Source organism: Polypterus senegalus, chromosome 4 (assembly GCF_016835505.1).
Source record: "Polypterus senegalus isolate Bchr_013 chromosome 4, ASM1683550v1, whole genome shotgun sequence".
In the NCBI taxonomy this organism is placed as follows: Eukaryota; Metazoa; Chordata; class Cladistia; order Polypteriformes; family Polypteridae; genus Polypterus; species Polypterus senegalus.
This window is the reverse complement of record NC_053157.1, coordinates 51,598,314-51,615,162: the sequence shown is the minus strand read 5'-3', so window position 1 is coordinate 51,615,162 and position 16,849 is coordinate 51,598,314. Positions and strand designations below refer to the sequence as shown.

The 16,849-nt window shown below is 34.7% G+C and overlaps 1 protein-coding gene across 3 annotated transcripts in view; it reads right to left on the bottom strand.

Moving 5' to 3' along the window:
* Positions 1 to 16,849, bottom strand: part of c4h18orf25 (chromosome 4 C18orf25 homolog) — an 87,723-nt gene that overhangs the window by 57,588 nt on the left and 13,286 nt on the right. For all 3 annotated transcript variants that reach the window (XM_039750616.1, XM_039750615.1, XM_039750619.1), the window contains exon 2: positions 10,345 to 11,198. In XM_039750616.1, the coding sequence (XP_039606550.1) occupies positions 10,345 to 11,107 (763 nt within the window). In that variant the 5' untranslated portion in view covers positions 11,108 to 11,198. The remainder of the gene's footprint in view (positions 1 to 10,344; positions 11,199 to 16,849) is intronic.

Below are 16,849 nucleotides of genomic sequence, written 5' to 3'. Positions count from 1 at the left end.
TTCCCATACTGTAAACCAAATTGTTGTCCCAGATGTCCATCCATAAAACAATCAATAGCCTGAGGTGTCGATTCAGTCTTCCTTTCCCAGGTTATAAAGTAATTGAGCCACCAGCATGTCTTCCTTTTAATGTTGGAACAGCTGTTTTAAAAGTGAGGTGTAAGAAAAGAGATCACAAAAAGTTTGCTCACAACAATCGGACCACAGGCAAAGGTATGCGATACGCAGAGAACGGAGATGCATCGGGGACCCAGAGTCACTGTTCTTGCAAGAGAACACCATGTTAGCAGCAGCCAATCAGAGCCCAAGAGAATGAAAATCCCGCTCCGATTGGTTTAGTCTCCTCTTTCAGCCAATAACGGGCCTTGTAAGAAATCATCTGGGTACTGTAATGTGAAACTCTTTGTCTACCATAGTGACTGCTGAAAACCGTATGTTTTGTTATGACACCCACTGCACACCCAACCTACCAGGAAAGGGGTCTCTCTTTGAGCTGCCTTTCCTGAGGTTTTTTCCATTTTTTCCCTACTGGGGTTTTTTTGGGAGTTTTACCTTGTCTTCTTAGAGAGTCAAGGCTGGGGGGCAGTCAAGAGGCAGGGCCTGTTAAAACCCATTGCAGCACTCCTTGTGTGATTTTGGGCTATACAAAAATAAATTCTATTGAATTATGAATTGGCTGCAAAGTACTCTACAGGTAGGATGTACTTATTGAATTTTTCCACAATATAGCGGGGGCGCAATAGCTGAACCACGATACAGATCACTCTATATAGTTTAGTGAGGAAGGTAGGTATCTGTACTAGCAATTCTCAAGTGACTTTTTATTTCAGTTAATTATTTGATATTTAAAACAAGCACAAAAGTGTGTTGGGGCGCTTTGTAAAGCCCCTAAAGTTTCTGTTTGATACTACTCTGAACATTATTCTAAGAAAATCAACTTAGGGTTTAACATTGCTGTCAAATGACAGTGTTTAAAAGACCATAATAAGATAAGGAGAGTTGACCTGTTCAATGAATATGCATAGACAACAACCTTTATTTATATACCACATTTTCATACAGCAATGTAGCCCAAAGTGCTTTACAAGATAAAGTTACAAGAAGAAAAAAATTAAAAAATATGCAATAATATTAAAGAACAAACAACACAACAAGGTAACGTCTGATATCTAAAAGGATAGAAAAAACAAAAAAACTCCAGTTAAGTTTGGAGAAAAAAATAAAATCTGCAGGGTTTCCAGAGCCAATAGTCCGCCCAGCCCCCATTAGGCAACAACTAATCATGAGTTATTGCATAATCTGTACTGGTGTCATAACATGAAAATCACTTTTCTCAAAGTACTGGACATACTGGACTTAAAAGGTTTTAAAGATCTGTTATATTTACAAACATTGTGATTTATCCATCCATTACCAAAATGTTTAATCCACTTAAAACACTAGTTCATACTAGATGGATGGCTCATTAAATACTGATACTCTGGATGCTATTGGGGAGAAAACCCAAGACCTGCTGCTTGAGTTTCTTACGGAATTCTCCCACTGTCAAAGTCATGCAAAACAGCACACTACAAGTCAGTGGGTTACTTGTAATTGGGCAAGTGTGAGTGAGCGTGGGTGTGTGTGTGTTCAACTGCTTTGTAATTATGTGGCACATCCTGCCCAGTGCTGTTTCTTGTTTTACACTCAGTTCAGAGGTCTACGAAAATCAAAGAAGAGCTAGAAAAGACACCGTGATGGCATGAAAAGCCACAACTACTTAACTATGGATCCTGCAAAAACACTCATTCAGACTGTTTTTCTTAGCTACTCTTTTCCAATACAAAGCCACAGAAATGAAAGTAGCAATAAACTTCAAGTTTTATGTAGCTTAATAACCAATGGTAAAAAAAAAAAAAAAAAAAAAACACAAAAGCAAAAAACTGTCAGGAATAATATGTCTAACATACTTTGACTTAACATACTTCAAACTTCTCTGGCAAACAATTTTGAATTTGGCCATGTTGTACAAATATAAAAATAATACTTTTCTATTTAATTTAATACTTAATGTGCGCTGATTTAATACTTTTATTAAAATTATCAAACCAGAAGCAAAGTAACAGATTTTAATTTAATTCACCACTTTTTACCAAAATGTTCTAGTGTTAAAGATAAATGTACTTTTATTCAAATCGGTTTCATGTGGATATTTTATGAAAACAAAACATTTGAAACCAAGTCTGAATCAGCTTATATATACCTGAAAACAAAGCAGGACAGCTATGATACACTTTCAAAAAGGCCTTGGGAAATGGCAGATTACATCAGTAAAACCTCCAGTCTTTACAGAGGAAATAGGAGGGTAATGTGGATAAAAAAAGCACTGTAATAAGCACAACTGAACATAGTTAATGTATACTATAATCATTGACTACAAATGTCTGAATGCAGTATATTAAAAAGAGGTGTTCCAATTAATAGGCTGTTTTTGCAATCAGATACTGCATTTATTAAAGTTTCACACTTTCTTCAGATAACACTGATTTTAAACAACCAAATAAAAATTCTCTGTTAACTAGCCATCAGAGAAAAATCTTGCAGTGTTATACCATCCACCTTTTTTTCAAAAGTCTTTTATTTTCTATTTTTACTATCATTTGCAACTTTGACTCTTCTGAGTTATTTGAATTTTTCAGGCCAGACTTGCACTTCATGCTGTGTTAAACTGACCACTCAGGACTGGCACAAACATAGCACTAGCAAAACATTAAGTGCTTTGTCCCTCTTGCTTTGATTATACTTACGAAATTGTTAACATTACAGCTCTCTGAAAAATCTGTCAAATGCTTATTAAACATTCTTCTTAAAGTATTTTAGTGCTTATGTCTCTCAGCCCCTTCCAAGGTTTATAGAAACAGGTGGACAAATTATAAATCCATATGGTAGTGTGCTGGGATACCAGTTTGTAAAACATAGTAGTCTAAACCTAATACAATTGTTTCTCTTCCTTGTTATAGACTTGCTTGGCAATTTTGCTCCCTAGTGGGTGAATGCCAGTGAAATACTGGTTATAGCAGTCTGGCACAATATAAGCAACTACCTTTAAAAGTGACACCTAGCTAAGATCGAACATGAAGAACTGAGTCTTTACTTTTAATCAGACTAATTTTGATTAGGAAAATAACACATTTGACCAAAATCCAAAAAATCTGGTAGTCATTGGGCTTTGACAGTCAAACATTGAGCTGTCTGGAATTAAAAACTGGAAGCCCCAGGTGTCCGGAATACCAAACTGTCCAACCCTGTAACAATTAATAATTCTATCAACTATTCAGGCAGCTGATGATGTTAGAGTACTGGTTTTCATTTAGCATTGTGTCTAACAATAAGGCTAGGGTTCAACTGCTCTGCTGTAAAATTTTGTTATCTATTGTCTAAATGTGCACTTTCCTGTTAATCTTTTTCAATGCAATTTGTTTTTTTTTTTGGCAAGTTGCTCTGGTCTTACATAAGATATCTACCAAATAATGATGAACCACTGCCTTATTCTTATAATGCAACATTTAAAAGGCTTAGCTCTTCCAATAGCGAAACATTAGATTCTCAGTACCCCAGGTTATAGAGAAAAGAACAGAGACCCACAGAGTTTAAATTGTACAGAGTATGATGTACTTATACCCACTTCAGCTCAGTGCAATTTACTAACTAAATAACAAATCAAAAAAGACACTACCTCAGAACGTTGAACCATTAGATGTTATATTCTTAACATTCTAGTTAGTTTGAATCAACATTATTTGGTATGATGCCTATATGACTGCTTCATACTGCTAAATTGTTTATGACAATTAGGTTAAATGCAATGGAAATGTCAAGAAGAAAATGAAAACACAAACTTTTTTTTAATACTCCCAGGAAAACTCACATGGTTTTATAAAAACCCTCCTCGAGTTTCCCACAACCATATACAGAAATGAGAAACAGTATTTAAAATACTACCTACAGCTATTAGTGTGCATTACAAAAAAGTAAAAGATTCTCTGCAAATTAAAAAAAAAAAAAGTTTTCAAACATTTCAGACAAAATTCAGAACACAGAATACACAAATCATCTAGTAACTGCTGTACTTCTGCCAAATTAATGTCTATTTCTAAAGTGCAACATCAACCTAGAAATAATTACCAACTACTACACACAAACATTACGAGAAAATATAATTTAAAACCATTTCAGAAACACACTTAGTATTCAGTTGGTCATAAGCATGAATTAACTGTAAATTGAGGCTTAGGTAAACCATATCGCGTGCACATGATTTTTTTCTTATTTTACAATGTTGGAAAAAAAAAAAGTTTGCACATGGTGTTTGCTTTAGGATTTACCAGTAAATTCCTATGCATGTGGGACCAAACCAGGTTAAGAATTCCTAGAAAGTCAAACTGGCAATTTCCTACATTGAGATCTAGTACAAATTATGGGCATTTTACCAAGTTGCTGCAAGAGCAATAAAACTGAGAGATAAAGCATATAAAACATGAATATCTTTAAATACATACAACAACATTCAAAACAGAGAACCAACCATAAGAAAAAAGCATCATCCAGGAGCCTCTGAAGGTTATTTTCTAAGGTAGGCTATCTGATAGTGTGAACTGTATATATAATTAATTAAGGCAGATGCTCTCAGTATATGCCAGGGGGTAAACTGTTGAACCCAGCTACCACCAGACATTGTCCTGAAGTTCTAGGCAGTAGTATTTATTAGGTAAAAACAGATTCCATTAGCCTTCCAAAAAGGCAAAATGGAACAGCATACTTAGTTGAGCCCTATTTGTATCACACATTTGGATCCCATTTTTCAATTCATGATGTTTGCCGGACATATCCCTTTTGTAGTAAAGTAACAAACATAAACAAAACAAATGCCAACATTTAATCAACTATAATCACACACATATTTCCGGAGACAAAAATTGAGAAAATTTAATCATCAAATGATTGCCTAATGAGTGAAACCCAACATCATAGGAAGACTGCAAAGTTTCACTAGTATGGGTCCCAGTAAATTTCCAAGATGCATAACCTGGAATTGTTCCCAGGTGCCATGTATGACTTTTACAAAATATTTTCTGTGTGACAGTACAACTTAAATCGTAATGATTGCAGAACGACATGCATTGACCATTCCAAGATTTGACAGCATTTTCTTCCTGTAACCAATTCTGTTTGATCTTGCAAAAGGCAAGAATGGAAGAACTAGTACCATAATAAATGTTGTTGTTGTTATCCCTTTTGCAGTGTGCTTCCCAAAATGTTAACACCAATTTAATTACAGAGCAATGGTCTGTAGTAGTGCTGGGCGGTATACCGGTTCATACCGAAAACCGTTTATTTTTTTTATGATATCGATTTTTCTTATACCGCAACACCGGTTTAAAGTGCCTAAACAACGTTCGGAACGCGGTACAGTGGGAAACTGTTCAAGTGGGGACCTTTTTCACTGCTACACCGCTAAACACAGATTTGTTGCACTAGGGCTCTTTTTCACTGCTACACCACCAAATAGTGGGCGGTAGCACCGCACGGTGAAAATGAACAGAGAGCATTCCGAAACTTTACTAAAAGTAAAGTTGAACATGATGAACAGAAGAACTTTTGCCAAAAAAAAGGAGTCATGTCCGTTACCTGGAGATAACTTTAGTTTTAAAAGGTCAGATGTGTAAATACTGTTTCTATACTACTGGATAATACTGCAAGTCAAGTTGTACTGTACTTGTTTTACTTGTTTTCAATACAGTGTAATGTACCTGGGTACTGTGTAATAGTGTGACGACATGTTGGCTTTATTCTCGTAATTTGTCATTAAAGTAGACCATCGTAAACTAAACTTCATCGTAAAATGATTATTTCATTTACTAGATTTTCTCAAACCCCGTCATAAGTTATATAGCACATTAAATGCTTTGTGTTAAGTGATTCTTAAACTGACTTCTTCTTGCACTAAGAGGAGGCGCCGGCAGCGATCGCCGCACAGAATACATTAACTTCATGATCTTCCTGCTGTTTGAACATTTAGAATGTTAAGATAAATACTTAATATAATTTTCATGGTGAAATGCATTAAAGCATGCATTAATCATATGGGGGCACGGCGGCATGCTTACCTTGCATTTGTATGTTTTTCTGGTGGGTTTACTCAGCATGCTTTAGTTTCCTTTCAAAGTCATGTAGGATGTGGGGTTTTATTGTGCTATATTGACCCTGCTAGTGTATGTTTTGCTTGTATTCATTCTGCGATGTGCTGGCGACTCGTTCAGAGATGGGCGCAACTCTGAATGGATGGCATAATTAAACATGTATAACAAAGATATTTTTAAAGTTCTGAACAATCCGTGGGCTAAGTTTATAACTAGTTTTAATTTCACAAAGACGTTTATCGTGTGGTGATTGGTTATATGGTGAAAGAAAATGGAAGGAAAAAGGGGGTTTTTGGTACGTCAGATAGAGACAGCATGCATGCAATAAAGATAGCCCGCTCAGAAGAACATTCATTAAATTCTGTGTTTGTGTCTCCGACCAGCATATCAGAAACCCAACATATGCACAATATTTAAGTTAAACCTGTGCGATAGCTATTCATACATCCAGTTTTTTGGAGCCTCGTCACACTTGCCATAAAGTTCTCTACACTGAACATACACCAGGGTACCCCCTTTACTGCGAGGGAGCAGCACTACCGCCTCACTAGCGTGCATGTGTAATACCTGCTTTAATGCATTTCATCATGAAAATGATATCAAGTATTTATCTTAGCATTCTAAATTTTCAGAAAGCAGGAATATCATGAAGTGAATGGATTCTGTATGGTGATTGCTGTCTTCTCTTAGTGCGGAGCAAGTTAGTTTAAGAAGCGTAGTGATTAACCACTTGGTCGGGGAACGTAACAAAGCATTTAATGTGCTGCATTAATTTATGACGGGGTAAATTAAGTAATTGATTAAACATTGATTTTAGGAAGAAGTTTAGTTTTACATTCTACTTTAATTATGAAGTGAACTATGAGAATAAAGTGGAAATGTCGACTTTAATCTCAACATAAACAGCGAGAATAAAGTGGAAATGTTGACTTTGTTCTCGACATATAGTTTGTTTTTTCTTCCCAGTATAGCTTAGCTTGAAGCAAGGTCCATATTAATGCAGTTTGCCTAAATGATGGTTCAGTTGGTAAAGATGTCATCACCAAGTTGCACTTGTTTTATTTTATTTTAATTTGGTGAATACTATGTAATGCACCTGGGCTTGAAGTCTTGAAGTAATAGTGCAACTATCAGTAATAATACTATTATTTATTTTATTGTTATTATTTATTAGTTTAAATATTATGCAGTTTAATGATGATAAAGTTGTTTAAAAAGTCACTTTAATGTGTCAGTGGACAGAGATTGTTAACATTAACAGAAAGTGTAGTTGGTTTACAAAAAATACTTACTATTTATTCCTTTTCTAAGACCTATTCGGTGCAATACAATTTTTGACAAGCACTTCTGGATATTTAACTAAGTCTAAATGCCTCTTTGTATGGTTGAAAATATGTTGTCAAAATGATAGCTTGTTTTTGCAAAATTTGTTCAACAAAAAGGATCTTTATTTTGACTGCATCTGTCATGCAATGTGATACCTTCTCCATTAGTGCCACCCCTTGAAAACTATCACTTTATGGGGCAATGCAAAACTGTATTAATACTTGTGTGCACATTAAAATGTTTTTTTTGTACAATGTACAATACTCTTGACAGTGGAATAGGTTATTCTTAGCCAGTAATTGCAGTGGAAAATGTGGTTAACATCCACTCATGCATGGGGAAAAAAAATACCGTTGAATACCGTGAAACCGGGATAATTTAGAAAAATACCGTGATATAGAATATTGGTCATAATGCCCATCCCTAGTCTGTAGGATGTGCATTATATCAGATAATCAGTATTTCCCCAGTAAAATAAATGACACTTATTGTAACACTAAGTGTAAAGCATTATTCTTTTATTTTCTTAAACACAACTAAAAAAAAAAAAAGACATGAGCACACAAGTTGCGAGTGCAAATGTGCAGTGAAAAGTGAAGTGTGCAGTCTGCACTTTGGCAAAAATAGCCAATTAATCCTCCCACCCATCCACCTTTTTAACAGACTGTAGCATGACATCTATATCCTGTACACCCTCCAAACTCTGAACTGAAGCAAACATATCTTTTTACCTCTGTTAAGCTTAACCCATTAACTTAATTTAACAAGGAAGAGACTCTTAACCTTTACCCCAATGTGCAATCCCTTTTCACATGTCTCTGTGCAATAATTTGTCCATTTCACTATTAAAACAGAAATGCCACAAAACACGACAGAATTCAAACTCCATAGAGACAATGATGAAGAAAGTTCCCGGCATTCAATCTCTAAACACTGTGCCTTTGTGGCATTCTCACACAGATGTGAACAAAACTCATCCAATTACATTACAGGCAAGGACAAAACTGTAGAATTTTGAAATCTGGGTAACTATATCATTAAAGCAGATTGAAAATGTATGCAAAATATTCAATTAAGAAAATAATGCAAATTTCAGAATTTTTCCAAAATAAACACAACAAAAATAAAGTTGGTCAGCAGCCTGGGGCTTGCACTTTTATCACCACACACAATAAAAGATTAACACTATCCTGTGAGCTGTACAGTCCCTGAGGTTATGGTTAAAGTGGGTGTAATTAAGATTTCTTTTGGTTTGGTGATAGTGAACCATAAAATTAAGGCAATCAGGGTGCAACGGTTAAAGGAAGTAAGAACTAAGGGGCATGAGAATTCCATATTACGAATTTTTAATTGTAATTTATTATAAATTAAAAGACCCAGCCTTCCTGGTGACAGCAGTTCAAGGACAAAGGAGGCCTTACTGTACAAAGACATTTCAAATAAATCTGTCAAATCTTAAAGGAATTCATCAATCATTTTGGTAAACTGGGCTCAAAACCAAAAAAAAAAAAATCACTTGCTCATGCTCCAGTTATTTCAGTGGATTAATGCCATTAAGAGGCAACAGGTTTATTACCCAAGAAAAAATAAATTGGTTTTGGTAAACAAGAAAGTTATTAACTGCTTTACAAAGGAAAACCCTCAGATATAATTTCGTTTAAAACACAAAAGATTTTACAGTGTGACTTACTTCAAGGACATGTTAATGTTTGATTATATCTGCATCACATTCTTTTAGCTGGTCATAGACAATTTTCTGTAACTTAAGTAATGACAACTTACATCATTAAGGAGCTTCAAAAGGCTTCTATCAATATACATCATACGTTTTGGGTAGACGTGAAATGTCACTCTCCAACTCCGCATTCACCTTGTACAGCTTTCCAATTTACAATCCAGTTATAATTTTTTATTTAATCTATTTGATATCAGTCAGTCTTTGATTAAAACATGTAACCATTTAAGGATCAGAACAAGTAAAAAATATTTTGGTTGATATCTTGAGGTATGAAACACCTGGCCTGCCAAATTGCAATAAACATACCTTCCACAGAAAGAAACTGGTGATTTTTAAATAAAATTACAATACTGACTTTGCATCATTTATATTGTTCATACTTTGTCATTTTCTGTCAGAACTTCTTTTAATATACAAAGTAGCTGTATAGAATCAACACTTGTAAATCTCTGAAGCAAATTATCATTAAAGGGAATCTGTTCCTAGCATCAAACATAAAGAAGCATTTTAAACAAATGCAAAAAGTGGTGGTGATAATGCATCATTCAACCAATGCCAGAGGGATAGTTTCTCAATAAGATAAAGAGTTAAAGCATGAATGGGAAACATGCACTGTTAAGATTTACAAACAAAGTTAAAGTATCACAGAATGCATAAAAAATAGCTAATACTAAATAGTTACAGTACATCTGTCTTAAGGATCTCACACAGTCTTACTAGAATGAAAACTTACAACATGTAAAATTATACACATTGTTTTGACATTAAAAACATTTTAGAAAGTGGGTATTAATGTGATTTATGAATTATTTAATTCTTAAAATCTGGTTGGCATTTTTTGCTTTTAAAAGGCATAGATTACTTTGTCTACTAATTTACAAATTAAAAATGTAATCAACCATTTCAAAAATTATGCAAAAGACAAATTAAAGCAGGGGAGGAAAATGGCAAAGGCAAATGTAGGTGGGGCTGTTTATTTTGATGTAAATTATACGATGAAATTAAAAATCTTAAAAGCTAAGAAGCCCAAGGTATTAACAAGAGCAAAAAGTGCAATGCATGCAACTTCTGTACAACAAATTCAGCTATGTTTGAAACTACCTGGTATATCAGCAGTGATTGTCTTGCTGCTTCCTGATGCTTCTTCCTCATCATCATCAGAACTACTAGTGGTAGAATCACAGGTCAGGTCACTGTCACTCGTGCTACTATCCTGAAGCAGATTGTATTTTTTACGGGCAGCTGCTTCTCTCTTTTGTCTCAGTAAGCGTATCCTCTCTTTGTGTTTCTGACTCCGTTGTCCCTTGACTTTGGCTAGTCGCCCATTTTGCTTTTCACTCCCTGTAACCTGCCAGCGATTCTTTTTGGCTGCCATAACAACAGAAGACATCTCACTTTCAGATCGGGAACGTCTGGACTTTCTAGCTCCTGACACAGTTACTCCTCCAGTCTCTGAGTTAGGATCACCTCCCTCTGCTATAGAAGATGTTCCAATTCTAGAGACCTCATCTTCTGCTGAAGACAGTGTGTCAGAGTCAGCCAAGTGGCCACTGGAAGAAGGAGATAACATGCAGGGATTAGAGGAGTCACTTTCATAGGCTTTTCCAGAAATTTGTTTTTCACTTTCTGTAGAAGCCTGCTGTGACTCTGGAGAGTCACGTTTCAACTCCATTAGTAGGCAAGGCATAGAAGAAAGAAGACCTGGATCATTTTGGATGGGAGATTCTCCCTTTTCTGAACTAGAGGTCTCAGTTTTAAGGACTTCTGTTCCTCCAGTTCTCTCCACTCCAGAATCAACAGCAACCTCTGGTGGCGTTTCAGAATCCACAAGATCTTCAGTTTTTACAGCATCTGCCATCTTCATGTCAGTTTCGTTCTGTCCTTGTCTCTAATCATAAAGCACAAAATATACCTGGGCAAGTGGCACAGGACTCTGCTTGAAAGCAGGAGAAAACCTGCAAGTCAAAAACAATTATGTTAACAAAGAAAACAACAATAGCTTACTTTCTAACTTAAAAATGTAATCATTTGATGCATAAATACTTTTAGCCAATGCTAAAATATCAAATAACAAAAAGTTACTAATATGAGCAATAAAGGAAAAAGACAATGAAGGCGTGTTTTAAATTTTCCTCAGAAATAAAACCAAGCCATGTGGAATAAGTTACCAAGTAGTGTGGTAGGTAATCTAACAGGAAATTAGGGACTTTCAAAACTACACTAGGTGTTATTTTGTAATGTGAAAACAAAAAACAAGAAGTCATCCAAACTGCTTTTTTAATGAAGGATGGTATATTAAGAATTTTAAATGACATCTAAAAAATAAATTTCAACCTTTGATTGAGTACAATCAATTTAAATAGTCATAAATATTTATATATGTAAATTCACTTTAAGACTTACCACACAAGCACTTTCAAAACATTTCTTAAATTGAGATGTACATACTGTAGATGGTTATTTGTGAACATCATGAATAATACTGCAAAGTTATTTTTTTTCTAAATCCAAGAGGGCTGGCTTAACTACATATATTTGACATAAACAGCTCACAAATATCTGTAAAGTATAAATGATACTAACTTAAAACATATAGTAGCTGACGGTGACTGGTATTTTCTTTACATAAGGGCTACGGTAAAACCAGTGTTCTGTAGACCTGAATGTGTATTAAATACATATACAAGTTACAAGCTGTGCTCCCTATCTAAGATGGGTTGAAATCTAAATAATCAAAGACCTAAGCATTAACATTTGCAGATTAACATGCAATGCATGTGTTTCTATTTTATTCCATTTCGAAAGGGAGCATTTATGATGCACCATCTACTTGAATGACAAATGAAATGCATTTTATTACTTAAAATATTTATGATTCACCATCTTTTGGAATGACAGAGACACAGCAACCAGACAGCTACACAGGCACTTGAACGAGATTTTTTAAAATTCCAGTTGTTTATTATTATTTAAATATTTATTTATTAAGGCCAACTGTTCCAGTAAAAAGTTTACAAATACAGTGGATATAAAAAGTCTACACACCCTTGCCAAAATGGCAGGTTTTGTGTGATAAAAAAGGAAACCAACAGAGATTCTTTCAGAACTTATTACACCTTTATTGCAAAGTTGAAACGTAACTTTGCAGAGGTTCAAAATATTTGATTTCTTATTGTTTGACCATTTCTGGTCATTTACTAAATATCATAATGGAAGCAAGGAGGGGTGACAATATGCACATAAACCAATTTATATTGTTGATGTTTATCAATAATACATTTTTTTTCCTTTTGGAAATCCAGCTGACTAAACATCTTTATTAAGTAGTTTACCACATTAGCGCAACATGCGCATTACTAAACTGTTAAAGACCCTGTGTTATTCACTACTTTAACAAACACAGGTTCTGTTCTACACACAAGTGGCTATGTGAGCATAAATGGGTTATACCTATGGTACTGTGGTATTTCCCAACATTATAGTTCTGTCCAGGCATGGAAAGATTTGGACAATATTTGGAGGGACCACCCTCTGCAAAATGTGAGGTTGCCAGCGCCATGATTACAGCACTCAAACACTGTATTGAATATGAAATCATGGCATGGGGCAAATGCAGAGGAGAGACAGGGATAATTAGTCAGTTAAGGGTTAAGTTAGACGTTTTTCAAATCAAGGTTATTCCTTCACAAGCATGGTATACTTTATAATTTTCCACATAACATTGTGTTGTAAAGTGAAGCATCTTTTTAATAAATTAAAAAAAAAAAATTAAATAAAATAAAAAAATAAAGGGTACACAGGCACATATGTGAATATAGAAGCCTTAAGACTTACCAAATATATCCCTTTTAAGTTTTAAAAGCCAAAAAGGTTAAAAAAAGAAAAAAAAAACAAATCAGAAAAGCAAACCACTGTTGTAAGATTTAGCAATTTTAAAAGAAAACCATTTGTGTGCGTGCACATCTTAGCCAACTACCCTGTTTGCCTTCCTCCACGGCACTATTTCAGCCCCTTACACTCATTATTGACATTACTGAAGGTTAATACACAGTAACATGTGGATTCCTTTTTGTAGACAACTAGACAATAATAACTGAAAAAGGCACACTTGCAATCCTTTAATTTTTAACTATACAAAAGCTTTTTATATATATATATATATATATATATATATATATATATATATATATATATATATATATATATATATATATATAAAAGTTTACCTACTACCTCTAGACTGAAAATGCACATGTGTGCATCTGTGAAAGAGACTACTGAGCAGGCATATATCGACAAGCACTAAACAGAAAAACATATGTTCATTCATCTTCCTAACCCACTTATCCGCAAAAGGGTCAGGGGGGTGGGGGGGTGGATGTGTTAATGGAGCCTATCCCAGCAAGGATCATAAGGCAAACACACATACATGAAATGGCCACTTTTAGCAACGCCAATCCACCCAACTTGCATGTGCTTCCACTGTGGGAGTAAACATACAAATCCCCCAAACCCCAATTTGAGTCACTACGCGAAAGCAGAACAACCACTGTACCACCTTGCTACCCAATAATAATATTATTAGTGACAGGTGCCATGAGTGTCTTCCATCCTTTGCTCTATTAATACAGAATCACACGTCTATGATGGAAGGGCCTATTGATCAGCAGTGAAGAGCATTCAATGGTAAAGACAGCCTTGCACCCCAGCCAACAGGAAAGCGGCCATGCAGTTGCCCAAAGAAATGCTGGCTTGTTTGGTGGAGGGATGATATGTGCAAAGTGAATGCCACCCCTCAAGATGCTCTGGATTAGAAGCAGCGGAAAGCAATGTGCAGAAGAGAGATGTTCTGATCAATTAGCCACCAATCTAAATCAGCCCATTTCACACACAAAAAAAAAAATTATCAGTGATCGGTAAATTGCCTAATCACAAAAAAGTATCTTTAGCCCCTGTTTTTCTAAGCTTTACAATAATTTAGTTGTGCTCCTATACACAAGGAATTATGGTATTTGTGCCAGTGGGCTTTTATTTATTTGCTTATTTATTTTCCACAAACCTCCTGCAGTGTAAACATAGAAAATGAAGTCGCAGCTTGTTTTGTGACAGACGATTGAAATATTAGCTTTTACGTTAAAGAAAGCAGAGAAAAAGAAATCGGAGGAGTCATCCTGTGCAATTAAGATGACAAGAAAAGCTACTTTAATGAATTCAGATCTTTTTATTTTAGACAGGTAGATAGCTAGAATTGTATTTATTTTGTCCTTTAATTAAAACAGACTCACTTTTGGTTTGGACAGTGAGCTTGTTTTAAGTACAGTAGCTTACACTTTCAATTTGAGAAAGAGAAATGTTAGCTTAACAGCAAAATGAGTCTTTTTCTTATAAACCTGTTAAGCATGTTAGTCTTGTCTTCTTGAAAAAAAACTTATGAACATTTGAAACATTTGCTGCTTTTTTAAAGGTTTATACTGCATTAGCTGCTATGTCATACAGCATAAGTTTTGGATAAGAAACAATTAATATGGTAATCCACATTTTATAATTACACTTCTAGAATTACGTATGTCTAGTTGATACACTGAAGAAAAAAAAAACTCACCTATATAAATATACTAAATGTATATTTAAACAGCAAAAAGCTATAGTGCAATTACTGATTTAAAATGATTAAACGTACAAGTCAATGTATATTTACATTTAAGCTAATTACCAATATCAATTATTCATGTGAATACATATTTTGTTGTTAGAGAAAGGGTAAAAACTTTTTTTTTTTAATTAAGCCTTTCTTACAGAAAAAAACAATATGACAACTTATAATTATAAGAAGCATTTTATTCTCTTTAAGACATATGGATTATGGATAAATATTTTTGTACATATTTTATTGAAGTATGTATTTTAAGGAAATTTGATTTATTTTAGCATTTTATGGTCACTAAACAATTAGCCTAAACAATTTCATTTTGTTAATGAAAAATAGAAAGTTAACACCTGTGGTCTATAGTTTAATAATAAAAATACATTTTAGTGTAGGACATGAGACTTCTATTGGTCTGGTTATGCAGGAGATTATTGTAAAAATGTTTCTAAAGGGATAAAAAAAAACTGAATTGGTCAATCAAGTAACATGAAATCAGTGATTGGTAACAGCCATATAAAAACCTGCTCAGAGCATCCACCTACACCCTCCGTCGAATCTGAATGCACGGTTTTTATTAAAACATGCATAGTGCCAAAGATCTCTCTCACTTTACCACCATTCCTAACATCTTTTAAAAAGTATGCATTTCACCCGTTTTTGCAGAAGCCTCCAGAAAAAAAAAAAAAAGTAATGTGGATGTAATGTAATGGATGTGGGTGTCAGTAAACAACCGATGCACACTCTTTGTATATCCCGAGTAAAAAAACTACTGACTAACTTTCATAATGATGACGAGTGTTACCTTGACTTAATGAGGTCTAGACAGTTGCATTTTCAGTTTGGCTAATTCTAGCAGCATCGGAGCTGGATGTCTGCAGGGTGAATACGTTTCAGCAGCCACTTTCTTGAAGCAGTCAAACACACTGCACTGCTTAATGTAATTTTTTATTTGTAAACGTTTCAAGGGATTGCTAGTGTTAACCCCTTTACATGTAACTACCATTTTATACATAATGCATTTAGTTGCATTATGATTTACGAAAGTGAGCTCACAATTTTGAGCACTTTAGCCTCTCTGTCACGATGACTGGAGATTAAAGAATGTAAACACGCAGCTACAACACTAAAACATTATCACCTGATGCATACTGTGTCATCAACATTAGGGTAAGATTAAGAATTTAACAACGCCGCTAACGTCAGAATGAATTATTGTTATAAAAAGACCGATAGTAGCACAGTTTTTTAAGGAGCTCATTGATTTAATGGTACCAACCAGTCTGAAACCAGTACCAATTTAATACTGGTTTTCGATAACCATCCCTAAGACTCAGCAACGCTAGGTCATGTTTGATTTATCAATAGACAAAGTTCTTTGCATAACAAAAACACTCAGGGTAAGAGAATTCATGATCACCTGCCACAAGTACTTTTCCAAAGTTGTACTGGCTTTACTCTATTTCAAATGTCAGGCAGAAATTAAAATGGATCTGACACAAGTACTGTTTTAAGAAACCACAAGTGATTTCTGTTAACTATGGAAATGTCTCTGAAAATCTACTAACCTTTTATTTATTTTTATTTATTCGTAGGCACCTTTCTAAACACTCAAGGACACCAAACAATAGATAAAAAACACATTATAAACAAAACTAGAATACAGAAATTTAAATCAGAGCAATTGTCTTAAAAGCATTCTTAAACAAATAAATTTTAAGTTTAAATCTGAAAAGTGAAAATGATTCAATATTTCTAAGCTCAGATGGTAATGAGTTCCAGAGCTGGGGAGCAGAGTGAATGGAAGAAGAGGATCTAAGGGTACGGGAGGGAATGGGTGGAACAGTGTCCCTTCTGAGTGGAGATATTGTTACTCACAAAGGAGCTGCCTCATTCCACAAAATGAAGATCAGCTCCTTTTCTTGCAGAAAAATCTTACAATCTCAGGGAAGAAAGATAGCA